We start from the raw sequence: 13,951 nt of genomic DNA, 5'->3' as shown, positions 1-13,951 counted from the left end.
TTTGTGGTTAGGGTGGGTAGCCGGGGCTGGTCTCGGCAGAGGTGAGGCCTGGTGGTGGGGATGAGAAGGTGTGGGGCTACAACACCGTGACTGTGCCCCCGCTAGAATCTGCTGCGGGTGGGCAGTGCCCTCCTGGATGCGGCCAACAAGCGGCACTGGGAGCTGATCCAGCAGACGGAGGGTGGCACCGCCTGGCTGCTCCAGCACTACGAGGCCTATGCCAGCGCCCTGGCTCAGAACATGAGGCACACCTACCTGAACCCCTTCACCATTGTCACACCCAACATTGGTGAGACTGGGTCAGGGAAGGGTTTGTAGAGAGAATCCCTGGCAAAGGTGGCCATGCTGCGGGCCTACCTGCTTGACCCAGGGTCTGACCTGTGACCCTCTCCCTAGTCATCTCTGTAGTTCGCTTGGACAAAGGGAACTTTGCTGGGGCCAAGCTGCCCCGCTATGAGGCGCTGCGGGGGGAGCGGCCCCCAGACCTTGAGACAACGGTCATCCTGCCTGATTCTGTCTTCAGAGGTCAGTGGGAAGCTAAAGGGTGGGTCAGGGGTCAGGCTGGGGCATCTGTGCAGGGCCCAGCTGAGTGGACAGTGTCCCGATCCCAGAAACACCCACCGTGGTCAGGCCCGCGGGCCCTGGAGAGCCCCAGGAGCCAGAGGAGCTGGCGCGGCGTCAGCGGCGGCACCCAGAGCTGAGCCAAGGTGAGGCCGTGGCCAGCGTCATCATCTACCGCACTCTGGCCGGGCTGCTGCCCCACAACTATGACCCGGACAAGCGCAGCCTGAGGTGAGCAGCTAGGGAGATGCGGGGTGGGTGGGCGTGTGGGTTGGGTGGCTGAGTGCTGAAGCCTAGAGAGAGGCCAGGGGTTGGAGGCACCCCCGAGTGATGCAGAGATGTGTACCTTCAGCCACGAGACTGCCATAGTGACTGTATACCTGCCTGTTCCTCATCAGAGTCCCCAAACGCCCAGTCATCAACACGCCCGTGGTGAGTATCAGTGTCCATGACGACGAAGAGCTTCTGCCCCGAGCCTTAGACAAACCGGTCACCGTGCAGTTCCGGCTGCTGGAGACGGAGGAGCGCACCAAGCCCATCTGTGTCTTCTGGAACCACTCCATCCTGTGAGCCTGCACTGCCCTACCTCCAAGGCTTTGGGCGGAGAGCCAGACCTCTCCAGGTGCCTTACCCTCCTTATCTCCTGACCCCGCCTTCCTCACGCAGGGTCAGTGGCACGGGTGGCTGGTCAGCCCGAGGCTGCGAGGTCGTCTTCCGCAACGAGAGCCATGTCAGCTGCCAGTGCAACCACATGACGAGCTTTGCCGTGCTCATGGATGTGTCCCGGCGGGAGGTTGGACCCACCATGGGGCAGGGGGCAGCTGTGGAGCTAGGGGTGGGAGCCCAGAGTGCGGGGCTGGATGCTAAGGCCCCGCCCCTCCTAATTCTCCGGGCCTCCTGCCACCTGCTCTGCAGAATGGAGAGATTCTGCCGCTGAAGACACTGACATACGTGGCCCTAGGGGTCACCTTGGCCGCTCTGCTGCTCTCCTTCCTCTTCCTCACCATCCTGCGTGCCCTACGCTCCAACCAGCATGGCATCCGACGGAACCTGACTGCTGCTCTGGGCCTGGCTCAGCTGGTCTTCCTCCTAGGAATCAACCAGGCTGACCTCCCTGTAAGTTGTCTCCCCTCACCCAGACACTGTCCACAACCTCCCGTCCTCTCGGGAGTCCTCCCCAGCTCCCTGCCCCTGGTCCCTGCTCCGGTTCTGTTAGAACCCAGCCCGGCACCCAGCCCATGGTTTCCCCTTCTCCAGCTCCCCCTCACTTCCCTGGCACCCTAGAAGTACCTTCCTCTGGCCCACACCTCCCGAAGCACCACCTGACACCCCGACCTTCTCCACTGCCTAACAAGATAGATCCGTGCTCTGGGTGCACCCTGGTCACTGACCTGGCATGGCCGGGCCCCCCAGTTTGCTTGCACAGTCATTGCCATCCTGCTGCACTTCCTGTACCTCTGCACCTTCTCCTGGGGCCTACTGGAGGCCCTGCACCTCTATCGGGCCCTCACTGAAGTGCGTGACGTCAATGCTGGCCCCATGCGCTTCTACTACATGCTGGGCTGGGGCGTGCCCGCCTTCATCACAGGTACGTCCCACCCCTTCCTCGGCCTGAGGTTCTACATCTCTAGGCTCTGGGTCTCCCTTCGTGCCCTGTTCTCCCCACCCACATCCCCATGCCCCAGTCTGAGTTCTCTCAGCCCCCCCAAGGCTCCCCACCAGGGGCTGGGGCTCCCCCCACCCATCCTGAAGAGGTCGGTGTGGACACATGGTGGGTGGAATCCTCCATCCTCGGCACTCCGGCCCCGTGAGCCCATGTGATACCTGACCAATTCCCAAGGCCCCACCACCCCTTCCCCTGCTGTTGTCACCATACCCCCAGGTCTGGCTGTGGGCCTGGACCCTGAGGGCTATGGGAACCCTGACTTCTGCTGGCTCTCCATCTATGATACGCTCATCTGGAGCTTTGCTGGCCCCGTGGCCTTCGCTGTCTCGGTAGGTGCTAGAAAGTGGGGTGAGCAGGCTGCATGTGTCCTCAGGACCTGGACCCCGTGGGGTGGGGTACAAGCTGCCTGTCCCCTGACGATTCCCCCCACCCCCTCCCCTGCTAGATGAGTGTCTTCCTGTACATCCTGGCAGCCCGTGCCTCCTGTGCTGCCCAGCGGCAGGGCTTTGAGAAGAAAGGCCCTGTGTGAGTACAGGGGGTGGGTGCCTGGGCAGCGGGCTGGGGGCAGGCCTGGGTGTAGGAGGCCACTGGGCTCACAGCCTGTCTATCTCCAGCTCGGGCCTGAGGCCGTCCTTTGCTGTCCTCCTGCTGCTGAGCGCCACGTGGCTGCTGGCGCTGCTCTCTGTCAACAGCGACACCCTACTTTTCCACTACCTCTTTGCTGCCTGCAATTGCGTCCAGGTACCTGGCCCAGCCCCATGGAGATGGGTGGAGGGGGTGCGGCTCGGCTGTGGGGGGGCCACACATGCACTTAGCTGCTGCTGCCTCTTGTCTACCAGGGCCCTTTCATCTTCCTCTCCTACGTGGTGCTTAGCAAAGAGGTCCGGAAAGCACTTAAGTTTGCCTGTAGCCGCAAGCCCAGCCCTGATCCTGCACTCACCACCAAGTCCACCCTGACCTCGGTGAGGGAGCTGGGGATGGTGAGGTGGAGGGGTCTGAGGCGGGGAGGAAGAGGCAGGAGCCCCATGGAGCTCCTTGTCTGTGCCTTTGCCCCACCTCTTCTTCCTCCTTACATTCTTTCCTGGAAGGAGGAAGGGGTGGTGAAATGGTATGTGAGGCCCGGGAAGAGAGGGTTGGCGGGAAGAGAGGGCTGGGAAGAGAGGGCTGGCGGGAAGAGAGGGCTGTCCAGAAGAGAGGGCTGTCCGGTGGGGTGGGGAGGAGGATTTTGACTCAGGAGAAATGGGAGTGGATGGAACTAGGAGGGATAAGGTGAGGAAGTGGACAAGATGGGATCCAGCCATGGATACCCAGCATCTGAGAATACTTGGCGAATCTTGGTAAATTTTCTGTCTGCCAGCACATTCTTGGGAGATAATTCCTTATACCATTTTTACCAGGAAGCCCTCATATAGCTGAGTCCGGGGTACTTGGGGCGCATAGGGCTGGCACGGCTATGGCTGAGCAACAGCCACTACTCGGCCCTATACGGAGGGGGCAGCAAAGACGGGCTTCTCTCTTCCAGACCTGGGCGTGTGGGAGGTAGACCTCAGGGCAAGCTCCCTCGGCCCCTCCACTCGCCACCCTTCCCCCGTCCCACTTCCCTGCTTACTGAGCTCTCTATCCCCTGCCTAGTCCTACAACTGCCCCAGCCCCTATGCGGACGGGCGGCTGTACCAGCCCTATGGAGACTCAGCCGGCTCTCTGCACAGCGCCAGCCGCTCGGGCAAGAGTCAGCCCAGCTACATCCCCTTCTTGCTGAGGTGAGCCCTGGTGTTGGGAGCACCAGCAGAGGGAGAAGAGCCCACGCATGTTGGAAGCCAGCCTGGCCAGGCTGGGAGTTGACTAGCTCACCGGGTGGCAGCTTCCATTAGAAGCAGGAGGGGGCAGCCCGGGTGGCTCAGCGGTTTAGCGCCGCCTTCGGCCCGGGGCCTGATCCTGCGGACCTGGGATCGAGTCCCATGTCGGGCTCCCTGCAAGGAGCCTGCTTCTCCCTCTGCCTGTGTCTCTATTCCTCTCTCTCTCCCTCTCATGAATAAATAAATCTTTAAAAAAAAAAATCAGGAGGGGCACCAGGTGGGAACTGGGAAATCAGGGAGAGAGGAGAATGGGACACCGGGCAAGGGGATGGGTGACCCCTCCAGCATGGTCTTGTCTTCTCAGGGAAGAGTCTACACTGAACCCTGGCCAAGGGCCCCCTGGCCTGGGGGACCCAGGCAGCCTATTCCTAGAAGGTCAAGACCAGCAGCATGGTGAGAAAGGAAGCTCCTGCTAGCCAGTGGGGGGCAGCTGCCTGGCTTTTGTGGAGGGTGTGCAGAGGTGGGTGGGTCAGCTCTGATCTCTCCCTCATCTCCCAGATCCTGACACAGACTCTGACAGCGATCTGTCCCTGGAAGATGACCAGAGTGGCTCCTATGCCTCTACTCACTCATCAGACAGCGAGGAGGAGGAGGAGGAGGAGGAGGAGGCTGTCTTCCCTGGAGAGCCGGGCTGGGACAGCCTGCTGGGGCCTGGCGCTGAGAGGCTGCCATTGCACAGTACCCCCAAGGGTGGGCCAGCGCCAGGGCCGTGGCCTTTGAGGGGCAGTGGGAGGGGAGAGAGCCAGGGATTCCCTGGGTGGTGACTTTCCTAGTTGTCTGCCTTCTCTGGGCCTTATGGACTTCCTTTCTCCACCAGATGGGGGCTCAGGGCCGGGGAAGGCCCCCTGGCCGGGAGACTTTGGGACCACAGCAAAGGAGAGTAGTGGCAATGGGGCCTCCGAGGAGCGCCCGTGGGAGAATGGAGATGCCCTGCCTCGGGAGGGGTCCCTTGGCCCCCTCCCAGGCCCCTCTGCCCAACCTCACAAAGGTGAGTGGGGCATGACTGGCTGCCACGCTCCCCCGGCCAGCAACCTCACATTTGTCCTGTGGCTGGTAGGGCTCTCTAGGGCAGCCCCATGATCCTACCGCCTGCTCCTCATGGCGCCTGCCCCCTCCGCCCTCCCACCCTGGCCCACAGGCATCCTCAAGAAGAAGTGTCTGCCCACCATCAGTGAGAAGAGCAGCCTTTTACGGCTACCCCTGGAGCAAGGCACAGGGTCTTCTAGGGGCTCCTCAGCCAGCGAGGGCAGCCGGGGCGGGCCCCCTCCCCGCCCTCCACCCCGGCAGAGTCTCCAGGAGCAGCTGAATGGGGTTATGCCCATCGCCATGAGCATCAAGGCGGGCACGGTGGATGAGGACTCATCAGGCTCCGAGTGAGTGGGTCTGGCTGGGTGGGACAGGGTGTGGCCCCACAGAGGCCCTGGCTGGGCTCAGAGCGGCTTCTGGGCCTCCCTGGGCTGCCCTGGCAGGCGGTTGGGGGGTGAATGGGCTGGTGTAGCCCAGTTCCACCATGACCTGCCCCCAAACCGTGGAGCCCCGGCTCAGCTTGGCCTGCAGTAGGCACAGTGAGGGAGGGTGGGGAGCTGGGGTTGCTTTCCTGTTTCCTCCTCCTGGTGAAAGCTTCTGTCTTCTTGGCTCTGACTAATTCGCTGTCTGCCTTTTCTGTCACTTTCCTTTCCTGCCTCTCCAGATTTCTCTTCTTTAACTTCCTGCATTAACCCTGGGCCGGTGGTTCCTACACCCCTGAGGCTCCCTTACCTTCCCCAGCTGCACTCATGCCCCTACTCCTGTCTTGTGCTTTATCCTGCCCCTGCTCCCCAACGCCTGCCCGCAGCAGCGATGAAACGTCCATCTGAGGAGCCCGGGCCTTGCCGGGAGGGGTCGCACCCCACCCAAGGCCTTCTAGTGCCAACTCCCTCCCCCACCATCCCCTTCACTGCACTTTGGAACCCTGGGGCCAACATCTCCAAGACAAAGTTTTTCAGAAAAGAGGAAAAAAAGAATTTAAAAAAGGATCTCCACTCTTCATGACTTCAGGGATTAATTTTTTTTATATGCTGGAAACTGACTCCCCTTCCCCTTCCCAAAGAGGATAGGACCTCCCAGGATACTTCCCAGCCTCTCCTCGGTTTCCCATCTGCTGTGCCTCTGGGAGGAGAGGGACTCGTGGGGGGCCTGCCCCTCATTTGCCATCACCAAAAGGAAAGGACGAAGCCACGCGCACCCAGGGCATCGGGCCCTGTGGGCTGCACCCCGGCGGGCCTCAGTATGGCGAGGGCGGCCAGGGCGAGGGCATGCCGCACCCTGCCTGTGCCGTCCCGCCCAGGAACTGAAAAGGCCCTGTCTGGCAAGGGGGCAGGACTCCGCGCCCCCCAAACCCCCAAATGCTGCATGAACACATTTTGAGGGGAACCCGTGCCCCTGGGCGGAGGCCGGGCCACCCCAGTCCCTCTCCCTTCCCTGGACTCTGGCCACATGCTGCAGCCCAGGCGTTTGCTCAGTTTGCTGACCCAAAAGTGCTTCATTTCCCTGCCTGACCCACCCGGGGAAGGCCAGTCATGTGTTCAGTTGCGCTTCTTTGCCATGCGGTGGGGGTGGGACGGGGAGGAAGAGTAAATTCAGGGCTGGCTCGGTTGCCCCCCAGAAGTCTCGAGCACAGGTCTCAAGTCTGGGTGCTGGTGTCCACCCCCCCCCCCCACCGCCCAAGATCAGGCAAATGCCACTTTGTCTGACCTGCTGTGGCCTCTGAGACACGTTTGATTTTTAACCCCTTTTGGGAATGGGCTCTCTTCTTCAAAGGACCGGGTCCTGTTCCTCTTTCTGCCCCCATCCGGCACCCCATTCCCAGCTCCCTGCAAAGAGAGAGTTAATATATATTTTTATTTATTTGCTTTTTGTGTTGGGATGGGTTTATGTCCGGTCCCAGGGGTCCAATGTGGCCGAGACAGGTTGGGTGTATGCCCAGCAGCCCTGGTGAGGGGCCTGAGGCCCTCCCCTTGTCCTAGGCTGTCACCTCCTGCCTCCTCTCCTCCCGCCGCCGTCTCAGTTTGCCAACCGTTGTTTGAGGTACCATTTGTGCTCAGCATGTTTTACGGACTTGTCACTGACTTTCCTCTGGAGCAGGTGGCTAGAAAAAGAGGCTATGGGTGGAAAAAAAAGTTCCTATTTCTCATTTGTAAGGCTGGTTCCTGGCTTTTCTGCCATGGATTCTCCCCGCGAACTCTCCCCTCAGCAATTCCTACAAAGGGTTAAAAATTTAACTGGTTTTTAACTACTGATGACTTGACTTAAAAAATACAAAGATGCTGGATGCTAACTTGATACTAACCATCAGATTGTACAGTTTGATTGTTACTGTAAATACAGTAGGGTTTTGTGTTTGTTTTTTCATTTCCCCATACTACTGAATAAACTCTAGTTCTGTGCGGGTTGAGCACTGTCATCATGTGCTTCTGTGCAGTGCTCTGGAAAATAAGAGCAACCAGGGTCCTAGGAGGGCTGGGGGACAGGGGCCTCGGATGTCAAGTGGCCACTGAGCTAGCCCTGCTACTGACACCCCAGAAGTGCTCCCTGGATGGCCTCATCAGCACAGAGCCCATGTCCTGGCATGTCCAAGGAGGATGTGGCAGGTGGCAGGAAAGGCTCTTTCTCCCCAGCATTGGAGGGACTTGTGTTCCTGGAGAGGCTGCAAAGAGCAGGCAGGTTTTCAGTGCAGCCCCTTAGGGCTGAGCCCTGGGGACAGAACTCAGGAGCCCTGGGGACAGAACTCAGGAGAGCAGAGGTGAGTGGCTGAGTGGCTCAGTGACTTGGTATCTCCTGACGCCACTCCTCTTGGGCCATTTTGTGTGTTCTACCGTTGGAAATGAAGTGACAGTTCACACTCAAGCCACCTACATGTTCTGCAACATTACTCCTATTCCCAAGTGTTGTGTTTTTCAAAGGTCTGTTCGGCAAACTATTTAGGGGGTTAATATGGGGCAGTAGAGGGTGGTGATTAAGAGCAGAAACCTCCAGACGACAGAGTGACTTAATCTCTCTGGGCCTTAGTTTCTCCGCCTGCAAAAGGAGTATGATAATAGCAACCGCCTAATTGAGCTTTTATGAGAATTAAATGAGTTAACACACGTAAAGTGCTTAGAACAGTTCACAGTGCATAGTAAGAGGCCAGTGAATGTTGGCTTCCCTCATTGTTGCTACTGGGGGGAGGGGGAAGGGCTAGAGTGCATAAAGAGAAAAACAGCCAGATCCGAAGGGCAGGAAGTAAGCAGGTAGCTGCCCAAGGGGGCAGCTGTGCAGGCGGGCAAGGTGGGGGTTGTGAAATTCCAGACTGACCCAAAAGGGGAAAGAAACATGCCTTGTCCTTTCTGGCCACCAGGTGGCAACAGCCTGTGGGTCTGCCACTCATTTTGCCTCCCAAGCCACACATGTGCCATCTGCTGGCCACACCTCAGGGCTTGCCTAGGCGTGCGGGCACCCCATCAGGGAGTCACGACCGGCCCTCCTCGCCAAGACGCCAGCGCAGGTCTCAGCTGGAGAACACACCTGAGGTTTTCTTGCCTCTGCTGGATTTCTCCAGAGCCAAGTACTCAGTGTGTTTCCACATCCCCTCCCCCAGCTCAATTCTTAGAATCCCGGAGGCTGTAGGAGTTGTTGCAAGAGGCTCAGGGAGAGGGTGCACACCTAGGCGGCTGCCACTGTGATACAGGTGAATGTGTTCAGTGAACCTGAAGATTAGCCACAAAAGAGAAGACAGCAGTGGAGGCCTCTCTGTCTGGGGAAGGACATTTCAGTGCCTACATAGGATGCTGATGGGCATATATATGTGGGAGGCAGCAGGGTGGGGGGGGGCCTCAGCTGACACACCACTTCCTCTACTCAGTTGCCTACTGGCTTCCTTAAGTCATCACCTGGCCTTCAAAGAGAGAAGTTCTCTCAAAACTCAGAAAAAATCAGGGGCACCTGGGTGGCTCAGTCGGTGAAGCATCTAACTCGGTTCCGGTTCAGGTCGTGAGATCGAGCCTCATGTCGAGCTCCCACATCAGGCTCCATGCTTAATATAGAGTCTACTTAAGACTCTTTCCTTGTCCCTTTGCCCCTACTTCCACCCCCTGGTGCTCTCTCTCTCTAGCATAAATAAATTTTTTTTTTAAAGATTTTATTTATTCATGAGAGACACAGAGAGAGAGGCAGAGACACAGGCAGAGGGAGAAGCAGGCTCCACACGGGGAGCCCGACATGGGACTCGATCCCGGGACCCCAGAATCACGCCCTGGGCCTAAGGCAGGTGCTAAATCGCTGAGCCACCCAGGGATCCCAAGCATAAATAAACCTTTAAAAAAAAGTGTGGGGGAATCCCTGGGTGGCTTAGCGGTTTAGCGCCTGCCTTTGGCCCAGGGCACGATCCTGGAGTCCCGGGATCGAGTCCCACATCGGGCTCCCAGCATGGAGCCTGCTTCTCCCTCCTCCTGTGTCTCTGCCTCTCTCTCATTCTCTCTATCATAAATAAATAAATAAATCTTTAAAAAAAAAAAAAAAGCAACAACAACCAAGGAATTGGTTCTGGTTGCAAGTCAATGCCTGTGAGAATAAGGGAGACCCTTAGTGAAATCTGTTAAATGAGTCTGTCATTCATTCAACAACCCCTCACCATCATTTTCCAACAAATGAAATTCTATACCACATACAAATCATAACATTAGGCACAGCGTTTATAAAACCTAGTGTCAGCCCTCAGGTCCAGGACCAACCATTCTAATGATATAAGGCAGAATGTGACAAGGTGTTCCAGGGTCTTCTGCTGAAGCAGTCTGCAAAACTGAATGCCAGGGTACCCACCAAAGGGTCCCCTCATCTCATCAGTACAGTCGACTAGATGTTGAAGCATTCTCAGAAGGCTCCGTGCTCTTGCCATAAAAGGACATCCAAGCTTAAGATATAAATAATAATTTGACCAAGACCCTGCCTTGATAGCCTCACTCACATATTTAGCTTGATCTGGACCTTTCGGTAACATATGAGTCCTGGAAGAAAGCAGCTTATTCCCATCTAATGCCAACAAAGCTCCTTCAGCCTATTTAGGCCCTAGCCAGGGAAGCTCATCCCGGCTCCCCCAATCAGAATAATAGTTTACAACAAATTTGTTTGAAATTGGAGAATTTACTTTCACATATACAGAGATTAGAAAAATACATTCACTTTATTTTAGAAAAACGCAGACCAATGTAAGCTTATTGTCAACTGGCCTCTTAGGAGTCATAGAATTCACAGGAAACAAGTTCTGGAGGCCAGGTGCCTGCCTCTGCCTCTCCAAACAGGCCTGCGTCCAGTAGAGGATGTGATTCAGGGCTACTCCTCAGAGAGCAAGGTTAGCTACAGAGGCCAGCTACAGAGGCCATTCACATGTAAATGTCCAGTGAACCAATGCCTGGGAAGATTATCAAACTCTCTGGGACTGAACACAAGAGTGGGGGTGGATGAGGACCGACTATTCTCCCGCATTTCTCATTTTCTGCTTGTTATTTCACTGTTGGGAGGTGGCCTCTTTTCCCTAATCCTCTTTGGACCCACAGGGTTTGATTCCCCTCCAGCTCAACCCTAATCCACCCCATCTCCCATCTCTTTATTCCTGGGGCACCAGCCCTAGTGGCATCTCTTCCTCCTGCTTCTGGGCCAGAATCTGCTAGAGTCAGGGCCTGTCTTCCACGGAAGGGCTTGGGAGGCTGAGTATAGGTGAGCCCAGGCAGTGACTGTAGTGGTTTGCTACTGAATTCTTGCTTGCTGTCCTGATCTCTTTACCTAAAGAGTCAGAAGGAAGAGCTGCTTTAAATTGTCCCGGCTGAGTTCAAGTTTCTCAGGGAAGGAAGAAATGGGACTCCCTACCCCTCCAGGCTCCCCTCCTCATCCCCATCTTGCCACACAAGACTCAGGGCCGATGCGTATAACATTTCTGGAGCCCAGATGACAGGGGAGAGAGAGCATTTCAACTAGTCTTACCTGGTAGGTCCTGGGACTGCAACTTTCTTGGGAGGCTGCAGATTGCTACGAGTGGCACCAGAGATGGGAAGATTCAGTCTCTGGGTAACAGGAACTTGAGGGTTGACAAAAGAAATGAGTTAGAGAGTTCAAGTGACCTTCTCAGAGTGAGTTTCTTCCCACCCAAGGTAAAAAAATAATAATAATAATGTATTTGAAAACCAGGGTTCAAACTCTGCCCGGGCCCACATCCTCTCTCTAACTCAGTATCCCCAACTTCAAATTGAGTTGTAATGAAGACAGACAGAGAAAGTGGTTACCGTGCCCAGCTCTGGGACGGCGCATTCAAGTTGGGCAACGGTAAGCATTCTTCCACCTGATTTCCGACTGTTATGTCCACTCTTCCTCACCTCTGTGCCCTGCAGCGCTTGGTCGTGGAAGTCCTTTCCGAGTTGGCAGAGAGGCTGGAGGCAGGGCACCTTTGCTAGGTGGTACGCTCCGGCTGGTGAGTGGCATTCGGCTGGCAGGCCTGGGGATGGCCGAGGGAACAGGCAGTCGACTGGAAGGCTTGGCAGCTGCTCCCTGTGGCCGAGAGAGGCGCTGAGAGTTGCCGGTTGGAGGCTGTGGGGCCAAGACTGGCCTGACAGGCGCAGGCGGACCTGGTGGAGAGGAGTAGAGGAATTTTAGCATCCTTTCTCCTCACATTCACCCACAGCTTTGCTGCCCAAGCCTTCTCACTTGCTGTTGCTCTCCCACTGGGGCCAGCTTTGCCCCGGATTGGAGGAGTGGATCGGGCAAGAGGAGAAGACGCTGGGCTTTTGGATCCAGGGAACAGATTGCAAGTGGGTGACTCCTGAAATACAAAGAGAGAAAAAATAGGACTAGAATGGAAAAAGAATCTCTTCTGCTGGCTGTTGGAGAAATAAGAGGTGGAGAGTTGCCTAGATCCCAGTAAGGAAGAGCAGACTTTTGCCAACATCATCATCCTCACCAATACCATTTATCACGAGCGTATTATAAACACTATAGAGATATGTGCAGTCACTGTGATACAGTAAGTGCTTTGTTTATGGTATTTTGCTTAATTCCAACAATTCTGAGGTAGAATTTTACTATCTCCATTTTACCAACAAGGAAACCACTCTGGCTGTACCAAATCACACACTGTATCTGAGGGCCTATGTCCAACCCAGACCCTCCAAACTCACCCTCTTCACACTCGAAGGCCTCTTTCCAGATGTTGCCCGAAGAGCCCTGACTGACCCCTTCTTATCGCTGCTCCGGAGTCGAGGTGTCAGGCTGCTTGGGGAGGGGGTGCTCCGAGTCAAAGAACTCACAGTGGGCAGCAGGTCTCGGACTGGACTGTCTTTCAGCACAAAGGTCTCCCGTCGAGGGCTGGGCTTCACCTTGCGAGGCCCCAGGCTCTCACCTGTGCTGTCCTGCTCCTGCAGGGCACACTGCTCCAGCTGGGCTGCCAGCCGGTTGGCCTCGTGAAGAATCTCCTCCAGCTTCTCTGGACTAAGGGGGCCTAAGCTGAGCCTCACCCCTGGGGGTGCTGGGGCCACTGCATTTGGGTCACTTCGATTGGAAAGTCCTCTTCGGAGGGGTTTCTCTGGAGTCACCAACACTGCTACGTCCTCCTCCTCCTCACGACTGAGACAGAGAACAAACCAGGCACCACGCCCACGCAGATGAGAGCAGGAGACTGTGCAAAGGAGACTGGGCAACCTCCCCACCCCACTACAAAGCCAGGGAGACAGCCCCAAACCCTGATGCCCATGCTGGCTGTGAGATCTGGCCTCTAGGTGATGAGACAGACACCTGGTTCTAGGGGGCCTCATATGCCTTGAGCACTTGGCGACATTGGAAACGATGCCAGGATGAAGATGCAACAAATCCACTTATCCTGCTTCTTAACATCCTGAAACCTCATTCCAGCTTATCCGTTTCCCTTCCCCCAGCACTGTCACAGAGGCCCATGTCAACAAGTCACTCAGCAGCCCCACGGCACCCGGCCTGGCTACATCACCAACCCAAACCCCTGAAGCCGGTAATTCAGCTGTAAGGGGTTGGAGACAAAGAGGTATAGTTGGAGGAAAGCAACGAGGTTAGAGGACGGTACCTGTCACACGGCGACAGCCCTCCAAAGTCCAAGGTCTCGTCCGCTATAAACTTCACATCTGTGGGGGAGGAAGGGATGAATGCCAGCCTCCGGTCGCTACCACGGCTCTCGGTCGCAGCGCCTCATTCTTCCCTCCTTCCTTTCCTTACCTTCCTCCAAATCTTCCATGTTCCCGCCGGCAGGAGCGCGAGTCAGCTTAGACCTGAGCTGGAGAGAAAATGCACCCTTGCTTCAGGTCTCCATCCTGCCCGAGGCTCCCAGCCGCACGCAGGATGCAAACCAGGGGTGAGGATCCCGCTGGAGGTAAAGCAGGGGTCCCAGGAGTAGCACCTGCCCCTGCGACCTCCGGGGAAGGTGCGGAGAGCGCGCCACTCTCCCTCCTCAGGCGGCCCAGCCGCCCCCCTACGAGCTGGCCTCTCCTCACCGGGGGCGGCCTGCACGCCCTATCTCCTTCCCCGCCACCATTCTCCGCTTCTTCCTCTCCCCAAATCACCTCTCCACTCCCACGGCACCGCACCCACACCACACCTCCAGGCCACCCTCCGTCTTCACCTTCCGCCCCGCCTCACCTCTTGCAGAAGGCGCCCGCCTCCCACCGCTTAGCCCCGGGAAACAGCCCCGAGGGGGTGGGGCTCCTTTCGAATCTCTCGGGCTCCACCCCCTCCGACCACCTGCGCCCAGTGATTGGCGGATCCCAGCATCCCGCCCTCGGGGGCGGGGCGGCGAAAAGCCGCCGGCCGGAAGTCTGCAGGTGGGGGCGGTGCGGAGAGCGGT

General features: G+C 57.1%; 2 protein-coding genes across 9 annotated transcripts in view; one reads left to right on the top strand and one right to left on the bottom strand.

Annotated features, from left to right (window-relative positions):
* CELSR2 (cadherin EGF LAG seven-pass G-type receptor 2) overlaps positions 1-7,508 on the top strand; it is a 26,023-nt gene extending 18,515 nt beyond the window's left edge. For 2 of the 6 annotated variants that reach the window (XM_041749515.1, XM_041749509.1), the window contains 17 exons: positions 106-289; positions 397-525; positions 612-792; positions 960-1,127; positions 1,228-1,354; positions 1,477-1,677; positions 1,975-2,149; positions 2,444-2,556; positions 2,673-2,752; positions 2,842-2,968; positions 3,067-3,189; positions 3,860-3,987; positions 4,388-4,476; positions 4,582-4,773; positions 4,901-5,071; positions 5,222-5,456; positions 5,774-7,508. In XM_041749515.1, the coding sequence (XP_041605449.1) occupies positions 106-289; positions 397-525; positions 612-792; positions 960-1,127; positions 1,228-1,354; positions 1,477-1,677; positions 1,975-2,149; positions 2,444-2,556; positions 2,673-2,752; positions 2,842-2,968; positions 3,067-3,189; positions 3,860-3,987; positions 4,388-4,476; positions 4,582-4,773; positions 4,901-5,071; positions 5,222-5,456; positions 5,774-5,801 (2,451 nt within the window). In that variant the 3' untranslated portion in view covers positions 5,802-7,508. The remainder of the gene's footprint in view (positions 1-105; positions 290-396; positions 526-611; positions 793-959; positions 1,128-1,227; positions 1,355-1,476; positions 1,678-1,974; positions 2,150-2,443; positions 2,557-2,672; positions 2,753-2,841; positions 2,969-3,066; positions 3,190-3,859; positions 3,988-4,387; positions 4,477-4,581; positions 4,774-4,900; positions 5,072-5,221; positions 5,457-5,773) is intronic. The other 4 variants (XM_041749510.1, XM_041749512.1, XM_041749511.1 and 1 more) reach the window with 4 other exon arrangements.
* Positions 6,950-13,951, bottom strand: PSRC1 (proline and serine rich coiled-coil 1). Of its 3 annotated transcripts, none has more exons than XM_041749516.1 (8): positions 13,747-13,951; positions 13,327-13,384; positions 13,178-13,235; positions 12,264-12,708; positions 11,794-11,908; positions 11,466-11,714; positions 11,077-11,170; positions 6,950-7,223 (listed from the first exon to the last, which is right to left on the bottom strand). In XM_041749516.1, the coding sequence occupies exons 2-8, from the start codon at positions 13,343-13,345 to the stop codon at positions 7,211-7,213; spliced, it is 993 nt and encodes a 330-aa protein (XP_041605450.1). In that variant the 5' UTR covers positions 13,346-13,384; positions 13,747-13,951; the 3' UTR covers positions 6,950-7,210. The 3 variants fall into 3 exon arrangements, with proteins under 3 accessions (XP_041605450.1, XP_041605451.1, XP_041605452.1); XM_041749517.1 differs by lacking the exon at positions 6,950-7,223 and adding an exon at positions 10,220-10,878; XM_041749518.1 differs by lacking the exon at positions 6,950-7,223 and having other exon boundaries at positions 11,073-11,170.

This window comes from Vulpes lagopus, chromosome 3 (assembly GCF_018345385.1).
Source record: "Vulpes lagopus strain Blue_001 chromosome 3, ASM1834538v1, whole genome shotgun sequence".
Classification (NCBI taxonomy): domain Eukaryota; kingdom Metazoa; phylum Chordata; class Mammalia; order Carnivora; family Canidae; genus Vulpes; species Vulpes lagopus.
The sequence above is the reverse complement of the archived record's forward strand: the minus strand, read 5'-3'. Positions and strand labels throughout refer to the sequence as shown.